The following is an 18,214-nucleotide window of genomic DNA, read 5'->3' as shown; positions in this document are numbered from 1 at the left end:
TACAACACATAACCCGCCATGCTGCAGGCATGCATGCTTTATGTAAAGAGGGGGAAGGGAGATTACATTTTTTTTATTTGACAAGTAGTGTACATTTCCATTGTGTTATTATAGTAGTGTCTAGCACAATTAATTACACATTTAGAGTTGATGGCAAGTAATGCCCAGTCTAATGGCACAGCATTTTGTCCACATCTTTGCTCTGTGTTTTCTGGCTATTGGATGGGGCACATTATACATCTGGGCTTCATTACCAACTCTATTCTAATCCATTTCCCAGCATTAAGGATAGGAACGCAGTCATTCCAGCTGTTTGGTGCCTCTTCACCCAGTAATTCCAGTGTGCTAGTACTTCGAGGCAGTGGGGGTGAAGGACCCTGTGATCTCACTCCTGAATGATGAGCCTCTGACAGAGCAATCTGGTCAGCCACAGGCTCAGCACTGCACCTATGTGGGGCATAAACAGGGGCCCAATGAATAAAACCACTACATCTGAAATACTTATTTGCCGTAATATGTTGTTTCTGAGTATATAATAAGTCTAGATTTGTTAGAGCGGAACTGAGTTCTCTGAAGGTAGCCTACTGTGTGGTTGCAGATCTGGAATTCTTTAATGTAATGCAGTTTTAATCTTTTGCAGACCAAAACAGGACAGTTTATGATAGTGTCATCGTGACACACATTCACAAACAGTATGACATTAATATATTTACATGGCAGAGGCAGAGCTACACAGAATAAGTAAACTAGTAGATGCAAAGGCTTCAGTTGTTCTCTTTATGTACAGTTGAAGTCGGAAGTTTACATACACTTAAGTTGGAGTCAATATAACTCGTTTTTCAACCACTCCACAAATGTCTTGTTAGCAAACTATAGTTTTGGCAAGTCAGTTAGGACATCTACTTTGTGCATGACACAAGTAATTTTTCCAACAATTGTTTACAGACAGATTATTTCACTTATAATTTACTGTATCACAATTCCAGTGGGTCAGAAGTTTACATACACTGAGTTGACTGTGCCTTTAAACAGCTTGGAAAATTCCATAAAATGATGTCATGGCTTTAGAAGCTTCTGATAAATGATGTCAATTAGCCTGAGTCAATTGGAGGTGGACCTGTGGATGTATTTCAAGGCCTACCTTCAAACTCAGTGCCTCTTTGCTTGACACCATGGGAAAATCAAAAGATATCAGCCAAGACCTCAGAAAAAAAATTGTAGACCTGCACAAGTCTGGTTCATCCTTGGGAGCAATTTCCAAACGCCTGAAGTTACCACGTTCATCTGTACAAACAATAGTACGCAAGTATAAACACCATGGGACCACGCAGCCGTCATACCGCTCAGGAAGGAGACGTGTTCTGTCTCCTAGAGATGAACGTACTTTGGTGCGAAAAGTGCAAATCAATTCCAAAACAACAGCAAAGAACCTTGTGAAGATGCTGGAGGAAACCGGTACAAAAGTATCTATATCCACAGTAAAACGAGTCCTATATCGACATAACCTGAAAGGCCGCTCAGCAAGGAAGAAGCCACTGCTCCAAAACCGCCCTAAAAAAAGCCAGACTAGAGTTTGCAACTGCACATGGGGACAAAGATCATACTTTTTGGAGAAATGTCCTCTGGTCTGATGAAACGACAATAGAACTCATGGCCATAATGACCATCGTTATGTTTGGAGGAAAAAGGGGGAGGCTTTGCAAGCTGAAGAACACCATCCCAACCGTGAAGCATGGGGGTGGCAGCATCATGTTGTGGGGGTGCAGGAGGGACTGGTGCCCTTCACGAAATAGATGGCATCGTGAGGAAATAAATGTATGTGGATATATTGAAGCAACATCTCAAGACATCAGTCAGGAAGTTAAAGCTTGGTCGCAAATGGGTCTTCCAAATGGACAATGACCCCAAGCATACTTCCAAAGTTGTGGCAAAATGGCTTAAGGACAACAAAGTCAAGGTATTGGAGTGGCCATCACAAAGCCCTGACCTCAATGCTATAGAACATCTGTGGGCAGAACTGAAAAAGCATGTGCGAACAAGGAGGCCTACAAACCTGACTCAGTTACGCCAGCTCTGTCAGGAGGAAATGGGCCAAAATTCACCCAACTTATTGTAGGAAGCTTGTGGAAGGCAATCCGAAAATTTTTACCCAAGTTAAACAATTTAAAGGCAATGCAACCAAATACTAATTAAGCGTATGTAAACTTCTGACCCACTGGGAATGTGATGAAAGAAATAAAAGCTGAAATAAATCATTCTCTCTGCTATTATTCTGACATTTCACATTCTTAAAATAAAGTGGTGATCCTAACTGACCTAAAACAGGGAATCTTTACTAGGATTAAATGTCAGGAATTGTGAAAAACTGAGTTTAAATGTATTTGGCTAAGGTGTATGTAAACTTCCCACTTCAGCTGTAGATGGAAAGGCTTCAGTTGTTCTCTTGATGTAACTGTGTTGGTGCATGATGTCATCTGGGCTTTGGGACAGGGTGGGGAATGCGATTGGGCTGGTTCGGTCCGATGTATTTCAAAAGGAGTGTATTTTGGCTTTTCATTCACCTCCATCCCCAGGTAGGGCTGCGAGGCACAAGGCACACACACTGTCCCTTCCTGAAAATGGACATGTGAGTGAGATATAGAGAGTAACAAAGATACATTCCATGTTATCAGAGACACTTCTTTTCATAATGGGTGAATGTAACCACAAAAGTATTGGGAATACAGTAGGTGTTCTCTCTTACCTTGGTCTGATGAGTCTCCAGTATAGCAATGATAGTACGAGGAATAGCACACGCTGTGGCATTCACCTGGAGTAGGACGCAAATAATGGTGGTTATTATAACCTTCAAACGCTTAGAAAATGGTTCATCTCTTCTTGTGCAATCTATTACAGAAATACTGAATCTCATAACATAAAGAATGTACTGGCCCCTTCCTGGTCTCACTGTATGAGCGTAGTGTAGGCTACCATCCTCCCCCTTATATAGGATATTTAGGCATCTGCTTTGGTAGTCTGTACAGTTAGACCCGCTGGAAATCAAAGGCAAGCCAATGAAGAAACAAAAATGTCAAGACTGGACAACAAAACTGACACGAGTGCTTTGAGAGCAAAAATGGGAAATGATTTTCAAACAAAAACAACATCCATCCAGGATATGATTAACCAATCATAGTAGTACCATCATGCCCACCTCGCCATAGCTGTCCCTCCCTGGCATCCACGCCTCAATGTCGTACTTCCTTGTGTGCTGGGCGACCTAGCTCCAAACGCCAAACTTTTGAACAGTAGTGTATATGTAAATATATGGCTATGGTGTGTACAAATGTCAAAATACACTATACAGTGCAACTCAAAGCATTAGCTATGCATCTATCCAGCAAGATTGAGTGTATGCAGAGAGCCAGAGAGGAGCACTGACCTATAGTGGAGCTCCAGGGAGGAGATCTCCTTCTGCAGGGACAGGAACTCCTCCAGCATCTGAGAGCTCTCCTCCCCAGTCTCATCCGCAGTCACACCAAACATCTCCACCTGGACAGGCACACAAGCAGAGGATGAGAACACAAGGATACTTTAACACCACGCATCAAATATGGCAGACTACTTGGTCCTTGGTTGATTCTAAAAGATTTGGCTTTGTTTCCCATTACCTTGTTGAAGTGATGTACTCTGTAAAGGCCCCAAGTCTCTCTGCCTGTGTCCGTCTCAGCCCTGTAACATGTGCTACTGCACACAGACCTACAATGGAAAAAAAATCGGACCATTCATCTCTAATAAAAACACATATACACTTGTATGTTACACTGGGTTGTCAGCAAATGAAACCTATTACACAGAAAGTGCCTCACCTGACAGGAAGGTCCTTCCAGTTAACAGCATGGTCCATAAAATAACCTAGAAGAGAAAAGGAAACTTTGTTGATACAGCGACAACTGCACACTAGTATATCACTACTAGTCATTCTGGTTTCTCCATGGCCTGTCCATTCCCACCCACACAGGTGACCTTACCCCACAACCTCCCCATCGCAGCCTAACTCATGGCCTACGCCATCTGATCAGAATAAACAGAGAGAGGGGGTATGTTGTGTGTGTGTGTTTGTCTCCCTATAGTTAAAGGTCTATACGCATAGGTCTCTCTCAGAATGATTCTCTAATCATATATATTTCCTCACACGTGTGTGTGTGTATTCTCACCACATCGGGGTGTGTGGTGTTGGGCAGCCTCAGGGCTCAGCCATAGTGCTCTCGGGGGTAAAGCTGGCTCAGCCGGTGGCGGATCTCCTGACCGTCCTTCGTAGCCTCCTTGAACTAAGGAATCTGAAGAAGATTAGGGTTTACTTACCACAAGGGTATTCTTTCTATTCAGCCTTGATGTTAAGTGATAATACCATAAGGTCACAGCAGGCAAGACAGAACATACAGTACATTAGCTAGGGCTTTCTTGTCATTCTGGTCCTGTGAAGAGAAGGAAAATGTTGATCACAATAATCCCACAAAATAATATCTCATCATAACACGGAAACAATGTTTCGAAGCACAGTTATTGGTATCATTGTCAATATATCAACTGACCACAAGAGCCTGAACTCTGTGATTTATCACGTTCTTCTGCTCCTCCAGCTGTGAGATTTCCTCACTCACCACCTCAAGTTGCTGCCAAACACACACGTACATCAGAAACACACCACTGACGTATGCCTATGGAGACCAGGCAATGTGCTTGATACAAATGCAGTAGCCTACACTGCCACATTCAGGGAGGCTGTATTCATATGAATGTACTTCAAGGAAAATGACAGACAGAGCATATGAAAGGACATCAAAGACACTTCAATGACTTGATGGTCAAGAGAGCATGCAAAGCGCATGTAACTAGGCTACATCTACAATATTCAACATAGTGAGATGGGATATACAGAAACGCTTACAATCTCCCTGACATCTGCTCCCCGTAGATCTCCTTCCGAGTCTTCACATTGGCAATTACTTTGTCAGTCTCCTCGCGGACATGTTCGTACAGACTACTTCGCATCTCATGCGTGGAGCGGCTGGGGGTAAATACTTTCGTTCCCTGCCTTGTATTGTGTTCAATGTGCAAAGCCGGGTAACCATGCCAATGCAAGTCGCCATTTTTCAATGCGGAAGTAGGTTGGTAAATAGAGGCGGAACCAAATAAGACAACCAATGAAATGATGGGACCTGAACATTATATGAGCAAAATCTGTAACAAATGTAATGTTTAGAAAGTATAAAACAAAATATCGCTTAAATTTGCTTTAGTTATAAAATAAGGCGCACGAACGAGTCCAAAACAAACGTCACATCCGTGTACGGGTTCAAAGGCTAGCCAATGAGACTAGCGGAACTATTGCATTGCGATAATGCAGTTGGGACAGGGGGAAAAGTGAATCGTGCGGCCGACAATAGTCATGCAGGTCTTGGGGCAATACAACCAGTGTTTCATATTTTTAACAACTGTAATGCGTTTGAGATGTTTGTATTTCTTGTCATGATTTACTGATTCCCCGGATAAGACAGAAAGGGGTGCTTTGGCGGATGTTATTTTAGAGAGCTGCATTCAGCAGTTGCTAACTAACGTTAGCTAGCCGCCGCCGGGCGGTCTGTTGTTATAGCCTGCATGGTGGTTCTGAGAACCATGAGTCGTGCTGCACCCCACACTGGAGGCCGTACTCACTCAGACCAGGACAGGCTGATCGGAGGGTGGGACACACGGATGGCAACTGTCAGCTTCCCTTCTTGACTGACTACAGACAATCGGGCTTAAAGGTGAAACTACTAACTGTCTGGCCCCTGGTGACATCCACACAATCAGAGCCCAGGACAGGACCACCAAGTAGGCTAGTCTCCCTTTGATCAAGGTAAAGTCAACAACATTGTCATTTTGTGTCATTATTTCTGAATGTCCCCTGTTCATTTTCTCAATAAGAGAGAGGACTAGGGAATGCTGCCAGACATTCATTCATTCAGCCTGTAGCTTAGTGTTGGATACGATTCATAAAGGGCTTTGAAGTTGAGCTTGACCATGACCCTCTAATTACTCTTAAATAGATTACTAAGATCTATCTACATCAAATCATAATTATAACTGGCCACCATCGTGTGTATCTGGCTCCTTGAGACAGAAATAATGTTTTTTGTTGTTAAAGGTTCCTGATATTCCTGTGGTATATTATGTCAACGCTTGACTATCTTCAGATGAGTGCAGTCCGTGGAGGAACGATCACCTGGCGGCCACAGCCCTGGCAGGATGGGGATGGTGGGGGCGGGGAGCCCCTCTCGGACAGCGACTCCGAAGAAGAGGACTTTCCCGACGACAGCACCACTCCTTTAGGGGACTACGTCACACATGGTCCGGTGGAATGGGAACATCCAAATGAATGCATCACTCATGTGCTGCCTATATCATATAAGTCTCTTTCTATCTCCTCACTCTTTACTTCTTCTCTCCGTCAGGGTTGAAGCAGCTACTGGATGCTCAGCAGCTGTGTGACGTCACTCTGTTAGTGGAGGGGAAGAGGTTTATGTGTCACAGGTAGGGTCAATGATCTTCTCTCAATTCTAGTGTACTACAGACATCCAGACATTCCTTTGTGTGTAGCAACATGCACTATGTGACACATACTCCGATGCCTACTGCCGTTTCAGTGCTCCAGTGTCCTGCAGTTCATTGTAGTCACACCCTATCTCACCCTTATGTGAATGACGTCGTGCTTCTGCCTCTCTTCAGAGTCCTCTTGGCAGCAGTCAGTCCGTATTTCCGTGCCATGTTCACTAGCCCGTTGGTGGAGTCCCGTCTCACTGAGATCCGATTGGAGGAGGTGACGCCGTCAGTCATGGAGACTGTCATCCAGTTCGTCTACACTGGGGAGGCGGGGCTCTGCTTGGACACGGCCGAGGACCTGTTTGTGGCGGCCAATCGGCTTCAAGTGATGCCCCTGCAGGACCTGTGCTCCAGGTAACTATATAGTCAGTGCTGCCTGACACAGATACGTTGTCTTTTCCCCGGTCCAGAATGCTGCTGATACTCTTAAGCCTGTGCAGTTCAGTAACTGCCACATCGTTTTTATAGCATTTTTAAAAGCCATCTTTTATTGTCTGGGTTTCCATCCTCGAACATCTGTGTGTGTCCATAGGTTCCTGTTTGAACACCTGTCTGTGGACAACTGCCTGGGCATGTACTCTCTGGCCCGCTCCCACCACGACCAGCTGCTCCTGAGGGCCTCTCTGAGGCTGGTGGCACAGCACTTCCCACGCGTGGCCCGCCAGAAGGACTTCCTCCTGCTGGACCCAGGCACCCTGGGCAGCCTGCTGGGCTCCGACCGCCTGGGCGTAGACTCTGAGGCAGAAGTGTACGACGCGGCGCGCCGCTGGGCCGAGCACCAGCCCCTGGACCGTTACAGCCACATGCCGGCCCTGCTCCATCACCTCCGCCCCGGCCTGCTGTCCCTGGAGGAGAGCCGGCGGCTGAGCCAGGAGCTGGGCCCTGCAGCGGCTGGGGAGGGCCTGGGGGGCCCGCTGAGGCCCCGGGAAGGCATGTTCGAGAAGAAGATCGTGTGTGTGGACCTGAAGCCACGGGAGGACGAGTCGCTGAACGAGAGGGACTTCACTGTGGACTGCTTCGACCCGCGTACAGGGAAATGGGAGAAGCTGGCTGCCCTGGGCTCTCTGCTGTGCCCAGGTTGCACGGCCATCGGGGGGCGGCTGTTCGTAGCGGGGGGCATCCTGCGGGGGGGCACGGTGTCCACAGAGGTCCATGAGTATGACTCTGTGTTGGATCGCTGGCAGGAGCGGTCGCCCATGGTGCAGCCCCGGGCCATGCTGGGTCTGCTGGGCTGTGGGGAGTCACTCTACGCCCTGGGGGGCTGCAACAGAGGAGCCATGCTGGACTCCTGTGAGATCCTGGACCTGGCCTCTCTCCAGTGGGGCCCTGGGCCCCGTCTGCCCCTGCCGCTGCGCTCCTTTGCCTGTGCCGCCCTGCGCGGCCGCATTTACCTTCTGGGCGGCACCACGCTGGAGCAGAACCGGGCGGTGGTGCACGCTGGCGTGCTCATTTACCACACCCTGACTGACTCATGGACCCGTGTGGGACTGGACTCTGGCGCCACCTGCCTGGCCGGAGGGGTGGCGGTGCGGGGAGGGGTCTGTGCCATCGGAGGCTACATGAGGGACGCCACAAAGTTTATAGATGGGAACTACACCCACCTGGAACCTCTGGACGCCACGGGGCGAGTGCTGTTCTTCAGGGAGGGCCGGGGCTCAGGGGTGGAGCGGGAGGTGACGGGGGCGGTGGTGGCAGAGAGGAGCGGGGGGAGCGACCGAGCCCCTAGTCCGGTAGTTTTCCCAGGGCTGCCGAGGCGGATTGCTGCCGGGGGCGTGGCCAGGTGGAAACGCAGGATATACGTGCTGGGCGGGGAGAACGGCTCCCGTTTCTATGACAGTGTGTACTGTTGGAAGCCTGGCTGGCGCAGCTGGGTCCAGAGACGGGAGAAACTACCTGGAGACACTGGGGGAGTCAGCCAGTTTGGCTGTACCACCCTCAAGTTCCCCAAGAAACACATCCTGTCCCGACTGAGACTGGCTCGGGAGGACCGCAATCCTGATGATGACTAGCCACAGCAGGACTAATGAGCTGTGGCTAAGACCAGCATTCATGGGGTTTCAGTAATGAAATGTAATGTTATTAACTTTTAACACTTGAGACAGTGGGGGGAAAGGGACTCACATCTGAATGTAACCACCGTATGCCACAAAAACGCTCAAGTCCTTCTCAAACATGATTTGAATGCATTAAAATGGTTTGAAACTTGTCTGCCTGTTGAACACACATCCTCAGCCTTTGCCACTTTATAGGCCTATGCAGCCGTTAAATTCCTATGTTGTGAATGACTGGCTGTGAATGTTTGGCAGGGTTTACATTTTGTTTATTGAAATTTGATGAGGTGTTTTCATTTTTTATTTCCTTTTCTATCCCAAACTTTATGAAATTCACCAAAGGATCCCACTTTTATGTAACTTTAATCTTTCACTATCCAGTGATTCCAGGGCCATTGTTCATTAGGCACCAAACAGAAGAAAATTAACTGAAACAGGGAAGGACCACCTACCTGGACTTGTCCAATAAACTATACATTCATTTTTGGTTTGCGTTGCAACATGTTTTGTAACGTTTTTTTTTTCTCTAATAAACATGACCTAGATTTTAGTCTCTTGTTATTTTCGGTCAGTTTCTCTTCATCGCTATTCACCCTAACACTCCTCCAATCAGATCGTGTTATCATCAGACGGGATAGCGTGGTTTCGTAATCACTAATGCACCCAAGTCTCCACACTCAAACAACTGTAACCCATGCTAGGATTTTAAAGAATAAGGTCTCAAAACAATTCATTTCTGAAAATTCACTTTTATTTTGGTTCAGATTGCAGACCACAGAATTCGATTTAATTTCCAGATGCATGGGTTACTTACCACAAGACCAAGAGCAGGCAGATCCACCAGAATACCTGACATCTTTTTGGTTTTTAGACGGACATGTTTATTTTGGATTTTAGTTGAGCACGCCCCTTTGCACCATAGAGCTGTGTGAAGAGTGCAAATGTGTCTGTGTTGGGGAGTGAACGTTGGATTATGGTATGTAACAACAAGGGATCCCCCCCAATACCTCATACCCCTTAATAAGAGAAACATCACCTCACTGATGTAATCTGATTTGTGTTTTTGAACTGAAAGACAAATTGATAATTTGATGACAGTTATTCTATCAAATGATTAAAGGAAATGTTTAAGATTTTGGGGATTATTCTCCTGTTTTACAATGTTCCTCTCTGGGCTATGACAACAGGTCTATCGGTCCGTTTGTCATTCTGTTATTTTGTGTATGTTACTAAAAGAGAAGAAATCATTAACCGGAGTCACATTTAGAATGGACGGTCTCGTAGTCTCGCTCAACACATTTCCAGCAGGGTCTTTGTAGTGGTGGGGGTGAAGCCTTTGGTCAGAGACTGATATGACAGCGGATGTGGTCTTTGTTCTTGCTTTAGGCACATTTTGGGTCACGGTAAACCAAATGTTGACACCTGGAACAATTGAATTAAGTTACCAATATAACCATTTTCACATGGAAGAGAAAATCAAGTTTGTTTGACATGTTACGATAGAAGGTTGGACTGAACTAATGGATTTTTTTACTAGAACTCAGCCGTGTGTGTAAGTGAAGAGGCTAGGCGTTAATTATTACTGTCATTAATAAACACCTGAGTCAGTCTTTTTCTGGCGACCAAAGGTCTTACAGACCATCCACTCTGACCATTCTCTCCTTCACCTGGCCTTTCTCTTATCGGACGTTAGGAAGGGAGCCCTCTATTTAATAGACACTTGTATTATCATTATCCTTTCCTCCAAGTCCTGGACTGATACCCTTTGGTTTGACATTATTAGGGCCGTTGACGCCGTTCTTCATTTTTGTTGAGAAATGGAGAATCCCACGTCTGAGACCACACCGGCGACGAGGACCATTAATAATCTAGCTGATATCTTGGTCATAATCGGCTACTTCATTCTGGTCATTGGCGTGGGCGTCTGGGTTCGTAGTTACACCTATCTGTATATCTGTCTGTAGCCTACATAGTTTTAAGTTATACATGACTCTCCATGTATAATTGATCATAATGATGTTATGTCAAACTGGGTACTTGTATAGGTCATATTCCACTTATTGACATGTACAATACAGTAGAGTATGTCATGAGGTAAACCACTGTTTAGGGATTACATCCAGTGAATGTCCTGTCTTCCAGTCTATGTTCCGGACCAACCGTGGAACTGTGGGAGGCTACTTTTTGGCAGGACGGACCATGACATGGTGGCCAGTGAGTTCAACTTGACCTTTAACCCCTTTGACAACTCTTGTATTTTAACTAACCCTTTGGGTCTCTGCTTCCACTAGTTTTTGCTTCCAGTCACCTTTCCTGTTTTGCCCAGTCCCGTTGTATACATTACAGCCTGTATGTGTGTTCAAGGACAATTCCACTCAAAAGCTATCTTTTGGTATTTGTTTAATTAGTCCACTGTTGATACAGTCCCAATATGTTTTGCATGTCAACAGTCAAGTTTTCAAGATATAGGATATTCCAGAAGCAAAGCGTCACATGCCACATCATGATGATGTGTTTCTCCTTGAACAGTTCTCCCCCGTGTCTCTCTCTCTCTCTCTAGGTTGGAGCATCACTGTTTGCCAGTAATATTGGTAGTGGTCACTTTGTGGGCCTTGCTGGTACCGGAGCGGCCAGTGGAATTGCTGTGGGGGGGTTTGAGTGGAATGTAAGTATAATTTGCCCCCTTAAAATAAGTTATGACATGTTATTAGAGAGTTTTGTTTTGTAAAATGTGCTGATCAGGAAATTGAGATTCTTCTGACATTGGAGCCCTCTTTCTCTACCCAGGCCTTGTTTATCGTGCTCCTATTGGGCTGGCTGTTTGTCCCCGTCTACCTCACAGCGGGGGTAAGTTACACAAGACCATTATATGCCAGCTAACATGGCATACTGCAGAGAATTGTGCCCATTTGTCTGTAATTTCTGCATTTCCCATTGCTTAGGTAATTACAATGCCTCAGTACCTGAAGAAGAGGTTTGGGGGAACCAGGATCAGTCTGTACCTCTCCGTCATTTCTCTGTTCCTCTACATCTTCACCAAAATCTCTGTGAGTCTAGGACAGGGCTCCCCAACCTTGTTCGTGGAGAGCTACCGTCCTGTAGGTTTTCGCTCCAACCCTAATCTAGCACACCTGATTCTAATGATTAGCTGGTTGATAAACTGAATCAGGCTAGTTATATCTGGGGTTGGAGCGAAAACCCAAAGGAGGGTGGCTCTCCAGGAACAGGGTTGGAGAGCCCTGGTCTATGGACAGCACTATGGGGCACTGTTTGTAACATGCTAGAAACGTCCCCCACAGTCCTTCATCATGACATTTTCTTCAATATTGATTGTATCTGTGGTATTGCTAAGACTCCTGAGTTCTGTACGTTTTATTGCGGTATAAACATACCTGTGGACCAGTCTGTCTGTCTCCTCATCTCTCTCTCCAGGTGGACATGTTCTCTGGGGCTGTGTTCATCCAGCAGGCTCTAGGCTGGAACATCTATGTGGCTGTGATAGCCCTGCTCTCCATCACAGCTCTGTACACAGTCACAGGTCTGTTTGATCAAATTATGCACAAAATGCTTTCATTACTTGTTGAAGAAAAGGCTGTCCGCGATTAAAGAGAGGTCATGATTGGAAAAGATGACCCATAGGGAAAAAACAGAGCCTCGGGCATTTTGTCTGTTAACCTCAGCCCAAAGAGTGTGTAGGGTCATCTAGAGGTGAATAGATAATCATTGTATTGTGTGTGTGTGTATCCTAGAGGAATGTTCCCCAACTCCGAGTTTGGGAAACACTGTCCTAGATGACCTCAGTGGTTTGTTCATTAACTGGGTTATTGTTGCCTAGTCACCTTACCCCAATACATATCTACCTCTATCACTCCAGTATCCCTGCACATGTAAATATGCTATTGGAACTTATGCCTACTTATTTACTTTATTGTGCATTTCTTATTCTACTTTCTTGTGTTTTTTTTTCTAGTAATACATTGTTATTGATTATTGCATTGTTGTGTTTTGAGTTGTCAAGAAAGGCATTTCACTGTACTTGACACTGAAACTTGAAACGTATTCATCTGTGGTGATCTGTTTTGCTCACTAGGGGGCCTAGCTGCTCTGATGTACACAGACACCGTCCAGACATTTGTCATCATCGCTGGCGCCTTCAGCCTCACAGGTTTCGGTAAGTTCAGAGTCCTGTGTCCAGAGTGCCACACATTCCATCTTGTTGACTCCACTTGTTACTCAATGCATGACGGAGTAACAAGAAATGGAGACGTTTCTTAATCGGTGCTTAAATGTCCTTTTTGTTTATGCATTCATGTGTATATACGGTGCATTCGGAAAGTATTCAGACCCCTTGACTTTGTCCACATTTTGTAACTTTACAGTCTTTTTCTAAAATTGATTAAATAAATAGTTTCCCCCCCATTTACATAAGTATTCAGACCCTTTCCTCAGTACTTTGTTGAAGCACCTTTGGCAGCGATTACAGTCTTGAGTCTTCTTGGGTATGACGCTACAAGCTTGGCACACCTGTATTTGGGGAGTTTCTCCCATTCTTCTCTGCAGATCCTCTCAAGCTCTGTCAGGTTAGATGGGGAGCATCACCGCACAGCTATCTTCAGGTCTCTCCAGAGATGTTTGATCGGGTTCAAGTCCGGGCTCTGGCTGGGCCACTCAAGGACATTCAGAGACTTGTCCCGAAGCCACTTCTGCGTTGTCTTGGCTGTGTGCTTAGGGTCATTGTCCTGTTGGAAGGTGAACCTCCGCCCCAGTCTGAGGTCCTGAGAGCTCTGGAACAGGTTTTCATCAAGGATCTCTTTGTACTTTGCTTCGTTCATCTTTCCCTCGATCCTGACTAGTCTCCCAGTCCCTGCTGCTGAAAAACATCCCCACAGCATAATGCTGCTACCACCATGCTTCACCGTAGGGATGGTGCCAGGTTTACTCCAGGCATGATGCTTGACATTCAGGCCAAAGAGTTCAATCTTGGTTTTATCAGACCAGAGAATCTTGCTTCTCATGGTCTGAGAGTCCTTTAGGTGCCTTTTGGCAAACAGCGAGCTGTCATGTGCCTTTTACTGAGGATTGGCTTCCGTCTGGCCACTTTACCATAAAGGCCTGATTGGTGGAGTGCTGCAGAGATGGTTATACTTCTGGAACGTTTTCCCATCTCAGAGGAACTCTGGAGCTCTGTCCGAGTGACCATCGGGTTCTTGGTCACCTCCCTGACCAAGGCCCTTCTCCCACAATTGCTCAGTTTAGCCAGGCGGCCAGCTCTAGGATGAGTCTTGGTGGTTCCAAACTTCTTCCATTTAAGAATGATGGAGGCCACCGTGTTCTTGGGAACCTTCAATGCTGCAGAAATGTTTTAGTATAGTTCCCCAGATCTGTGCCTCAACACAATTCTGTCTCGGAACTCTACGGAAAATTCCTTCGACCTCATGGCTTGGTATTTGCTCTGACATGCACTGTCAACTGTCAACCTTATATAGACAGGTGTGTGCCTTTCCAAATCATGTCCAATCAATTCAATTTACCACAGGGGGACTCCAATGAAGTTGTAGACACATCTCAACGGTGATCAATTGAAACAGGATGCACCTGAGCTCAATTTCAAGTCTCGTAGCAAAGGGTCTGAATACTTATGTAAATGAGGTATTTCTGTTTTTTATTTAATGCATTTGCAAAAATGTCTAAAAACCTGTTTTTGCTTTGTCATTATGGGGAGTGATGAGGAAAATATTTTATTTAATTAATTTTAGAATAAGGCTGTAATGTAACAAAATGTGGAAAAGGGGAAGGTGTCTGAATACTTTCTGAAAGAACTGTATACTAACTGATACCAATGATGTAAAGATGATGTCATGTATTATGGATACTGTACCTCTAAATGAAATACTGTACCATGTTTTGATTATGACTGCATTTAGTGTCTCAAAACACTATTTCAGTGGTCCACAATGTGACTTTTAAAATGTGTATTTTGTATTGTCAACTATTGTATCATTGTGAAGTGACAACTGACTCAACTGGTCATGTTCAATTAGCTGCCGTGTCTAGTGAATCTGTTAGTGCACTCACTCACTCACTCAGTCACTCACTCCTTCATCCAACCTCCCTCTCTCATCCACCACCCACTCCTTCATCCAACCTCCCTCTCTCATCCACCACCCACTCCTTCATCCAACCTCCCTCTCTCATCCACCACCCACTCCTTCATCCAACCTCCCTCTCTCATCCACCACCCACTCCTTCATCCAACCTCCCTCTCTCATCCACCACCCACTCCTTCATCCAACCTCCCTCTCTCATCCACCACCCACTCCTTCATCCAACCTCCCTTTCTCATCCACCACCACCTTTAGTAAACCACTTCCTTGACCTATCCGCACTGTAGACCCACTATAGATCTCCCAGTCCACTCCTCCTGACCTCTGCTCCCTATGTGACATTATGTGTGTGTCCCTCTTCCTTTCTCATCCTGTCCTCAGCCTTCTTTGAGGTGGGGGGCTACAACGCTCTGCTGGAGAAGTACAGGTTAGCACTGCCCTCCAAGTACCAGTCCCTGGAGCCCCAGCGCTACAACATCTCCCCCCAGTGCTTCACCCCCCGCGACGACGCCTTCCAGCTGCTCAGGGACCCCGTGACCGGGGACCTGCCCTGGCCGGGGGTCCTCTTTGGCATCGCCATTGTGGGCGGCTGGTATTGGTGCACCGACCAGGTAAATAAGCTCATAGGAACACAGTGGATGGAATTCATATGTGGGTTTATTTCACAGTGCATTTAGTGTAGATGACCCATTCAAAACTGCACCTTGCTGACTGAATCTAATTTGACATAATGTTGATGTCTGCTCTGCTCATTCTGTTGCTATGGTGAGAGATACTTCAATTTGATGGATGTGAAACAACATGGATCAGATGGGAAGATTCAATCGTTGGTTGAGTTGATCTGGTATCTGTGTGTATAGGTGATCGTGCAGCGCTGCCTGGCGGCCCGCAGTCTGACCCATGTGAAGGCGGGCTGCATCATGTGTGGATACCTGAAACTGCTCCCCATGTTCCTTATGGTGTTCCCCGGAATGATCAGCCGCGTGCTCTTTCCAGGTGAGTTCCCAAAAATATGCCATCATAGGATTGACACAGAGTTGAGTGGAGAGTTTCATGAACAGGGAAACAAGCACGCAGCAAAAGACTCAGTAAAATACCTTTTTTACCCTGAATATGTGTGTGTGGTGTTCCCTCTCTTTTCCTCCTGTCATTATGGTAACAGAGCCTGTCTTCTCTCTGTTGACAGATGAGGTGGGTTGTGTGGTGCCAGAGGTGTGTAAGAAGGTGTGTGGGACGGAGGTGGGCTGCTCCAACATCGCCTACCCCAAACTGGTGGTCTCTGTCATGCCCAATGGTGAGAAGTCTCTTTCCTCTGCTGAACTTGTTGCTCAGATCTGGGTGACACTTTTACCGTGTTATATATATATTTTTTACACACACAATTTCTCTCTCCCCCGTCTCCTCTCCCTCTCCCCCAGGTCTGAGGGGCCTGATGCTGGCGGTCATGCTGGCGGCCCTGATGAGCTCCCTGGCTTCCATCTTCAACAGCAGCAGCACCCTGTTCACCATGGACATCTGGACCCGCTTCAGACCGCAGGCCAGAGAGAGCGAGCTCATGGTCGTTGGCAGGTCTGGGCCTTTTTTTCACTTGGTTTACATACAAAAACTTGGTTTAGGTAGAAAAGTTCAGCTGTCACAGACCATTTGCTGGAGTAGGTCAATATAATGTATGTTCCAATAAAATGTCTGCCTCTCACTGACTCCGTCTCTCCCTCTCAGAGTGTGGGTCCTCGTCATCGTAGCCGTCAGTATCTGCTGGATCCCTGTGGTCCAGGCGGCCCAGAGCGGTCAGCTGTTTGACTACATCCAATCAGTGACCAGCTACCTGGCCCCGCCTATCGCCTCAGTCTTCTTCCTGGCTGTGTTTGTGAAGAGGGTCAATGAGCAGGTGAGGTCAGAGGGTGTGTTGTGTTCTAGTTACATTGTTGTGAGAGGGACGACATAGGAAAAGCATTGGCAATGTAACCTATGAATGTGAGAGAGACATCTGGGCCCTTATTCACAAGGCATCTCAAGGTAGGACTGCCGATCTAGGATCAGGTCCCCCCCGTTCATATAACCTTATTCATTACGATCTAAAATGCCAAAGTTATTCTACATCAGCACTCTTAATTTGAGACTCTTTGTGAATACAGACCCAGACATATACCACTGGATGAACTTTTCCTTCCGTTTACTTTGGTATTACATTTTTATTTCAGGGGGCGTTTTGGGGCCTGATGGGGGGCCTAGCTATGGGGCTGTGCCGTATGGGGCCAGAGTTTTGGTTTGGCTCAGGCAGCTGCCTGTTCCCTTCAAACTGCCCCACTCTGGTGTGTGGGGTCCATTACCTCTACTTCGCTGTGCTGCTCTTCTTCTGCACCTCCATCCTGGTGCTGCTGGTCAGCTACTGTACACCGGCCATAGATGACAAACATGTGAGTGCTCGTAGGCAGAATAGACAGTGTGCCTCAACTGTTTTATCAAATGCCTGCATCCATTAGATATTATTAATGCAAGGGAATCTTACCCATTTTAATGAGAATTTACTATAAACTCAGAGATGAATAAACCGATGGTGGTATGCATCTACCCATGTAATGCTCTGTGAGTGATTTCTGATAGAACTGCTCTTCTCCTAGCTCCACCGTCTTGTGTTCAGCCTCCGCCACTCCAAGGAAGAGAGGGATGACCTTGACTGGAAGCAGGAAGTGAAGGGGAGGATAGCACGCAGGGAGGCAGAGGAGAAAAGCAGAGACAAGTCTGAGGACAGCCCAGGTATGAGAGAACATACTTCCACTTGTGTCAACGCCCCCCACCACTACAGTAGTGCAGATCAAATCCATGATGCGTTGTGGGTAAATTGGGACTGACTGATCTACGATTAGTTTTTTTATTATGCGAAAGGATTTGTAGATTGTCTTGACTCGCCTGCAATGTCTAACAAGCCCATAATCTTGTTTTATTTCCTTTGTTAGTGGATGCTGAAGAACCCAAATCAGGTATCTGTCGTCTCGTTGGCTGGTTCTGTGGCGTCAGCGGCACTCAGGTCCCAGAGCTAACAGAGGAGGAGGTTACTGAGGCATCCAAAGAGCTGCCTGACATCAGTGAGGAGCCCTTCTGGAAGCATATTGTTGATGCTAATGCCCTGGTTATGATGGCCGTGGCAGTCTTCCTGTGGGGTTACTATGCATGAGGGGGCTAGGGACCATTGATAAAGTGCACTTTCGGTCATTCTCACTAGATTTTGAATTAAACCAAAAGTGTATGTCATTCGATGGACACACATCTATTCATAAAAATAAAGTAGTTCTGTGTAGCCCCTTTCTTGAAATATTATCATCGTTATGAAATTGGGTATAACCAATAATCCACACTCCTGTGCTAAACCTGGACATTAGCACACATCTCTCCCCTCGTGGCCATTGCATATATCAAGCGTCACCGTCTTGCGTC

General features: G+C 46.3%; 3 protein-coding genes across 3 annotated transcripts; 2 read left to right on the top strand and 1 right to left on the bottom strand.

The window, feature by feature from the left end:
* Positions 1–58: 58 nt before the first annotated feature.
* Positions 59–5,148, bottom strand: LOC115163158 (serine--tRNA ligase, mitochondrial-like). Its single transcript, XM_029714822.1, has 10 exons — positions 4,931–5,148; positions 4,197–4,655; positions 3,849–3,894; positions 3,651–3,738; positions 3,422–3,531; positions 3,194–3,277; positions 2,932–3,032; positions 2,744–2,809; positions 2,562–2,612; positions 59–447 (listed from the first exon to the last, which is right to left on the bottom strand). The coding sequence occupies exons 3-10, from the start codon at positions 3,884–3,886 to the stop codon at positions 386–388; spliced, it is 600 nt and encodes a 199-aa protein (XP_029570682.1). The 5' UTR covers positions 3,887–3,894; positions 4,197–4,655; positions 4,931–5,148; the 3' UTR covers positions 59–385.
* Positions 5,149–5,223: 75 nt separating this feature from the next.
* Positions 5,224–9,225, top strand: LOC115163155 (kelch-like protein 12). Its single transcript, XM_029714820.1, has 5 exons — positions 5,224–5,881; positions 6,219–6,372; positions 6,477–6,555; positions 6,751–6,978; positions 7,157–9,225. Exons 2-5 carry the CDS (start codon positions 6,219–6,221, stop codon positions 8,631–8,633), a joined length of 1,938 nt encoding a protein of 645 aa, XP_029570680.1. The 5' UTR covers positions 5,224–5,881; the 3' UTR covers positions 8,634–9,225.
* A 678-nt stretch (positions 9,226–9,903) lies between these two features.
* On the top strand, positions 9,904–18,077 carry slc5a2 (solute carrier family 5 member 2). The gene is made up of 15 exons (XM_029714819.1): positions 9,904–10,603; positions 10,818–10,889; positions 11,236–11,340; positions 11,463–11,522; positions 11,618–11,722; positions 12,108–12,213; positions 12,766–12,846; positions 15,161–15,390; positions 15,640–15,775; positions 15,966–16,073; positions 16,198–16,348; positions 16,499–16,667; positions 16,981–17,196; positions 17,401–17,536; positions 17,737–18,077. The coding sequence occupies exons 1-15, from the start codon at positions 10,493–10,495 to the stop codon at positions 17,952–17,954; spliced, it is 2,004 nt and encodes a 667-aa protein (XP_029570679.1). The 5' UTR covers positions 9,904–10,492; the 3' UTR covers positions 17,955–18,077.
* Positions 18,078–18,214: the final 137 nt, after the last annotated feature.

The sequence above is a fragment of the Salmo trutta genome, chromosome 26 (genome assembly GCF_901001165.1).
Source record: "Salmo trutta chromosome 26, fSalTru1.1, whole genome shotgun sequence".
NCBI classification, from domain to species: domain Eukaryota; kingdom Metazoa; phylum Chordata; class Actinopteri; order Salmoniformes; family Salmonidae; genus Salmo; species Salmo trutta.
The sequence above is the reverse complement of the archived record's forward strand: the minus strand, read 5'-3'. Positions and strand labels throughout refer to the sequence as shown.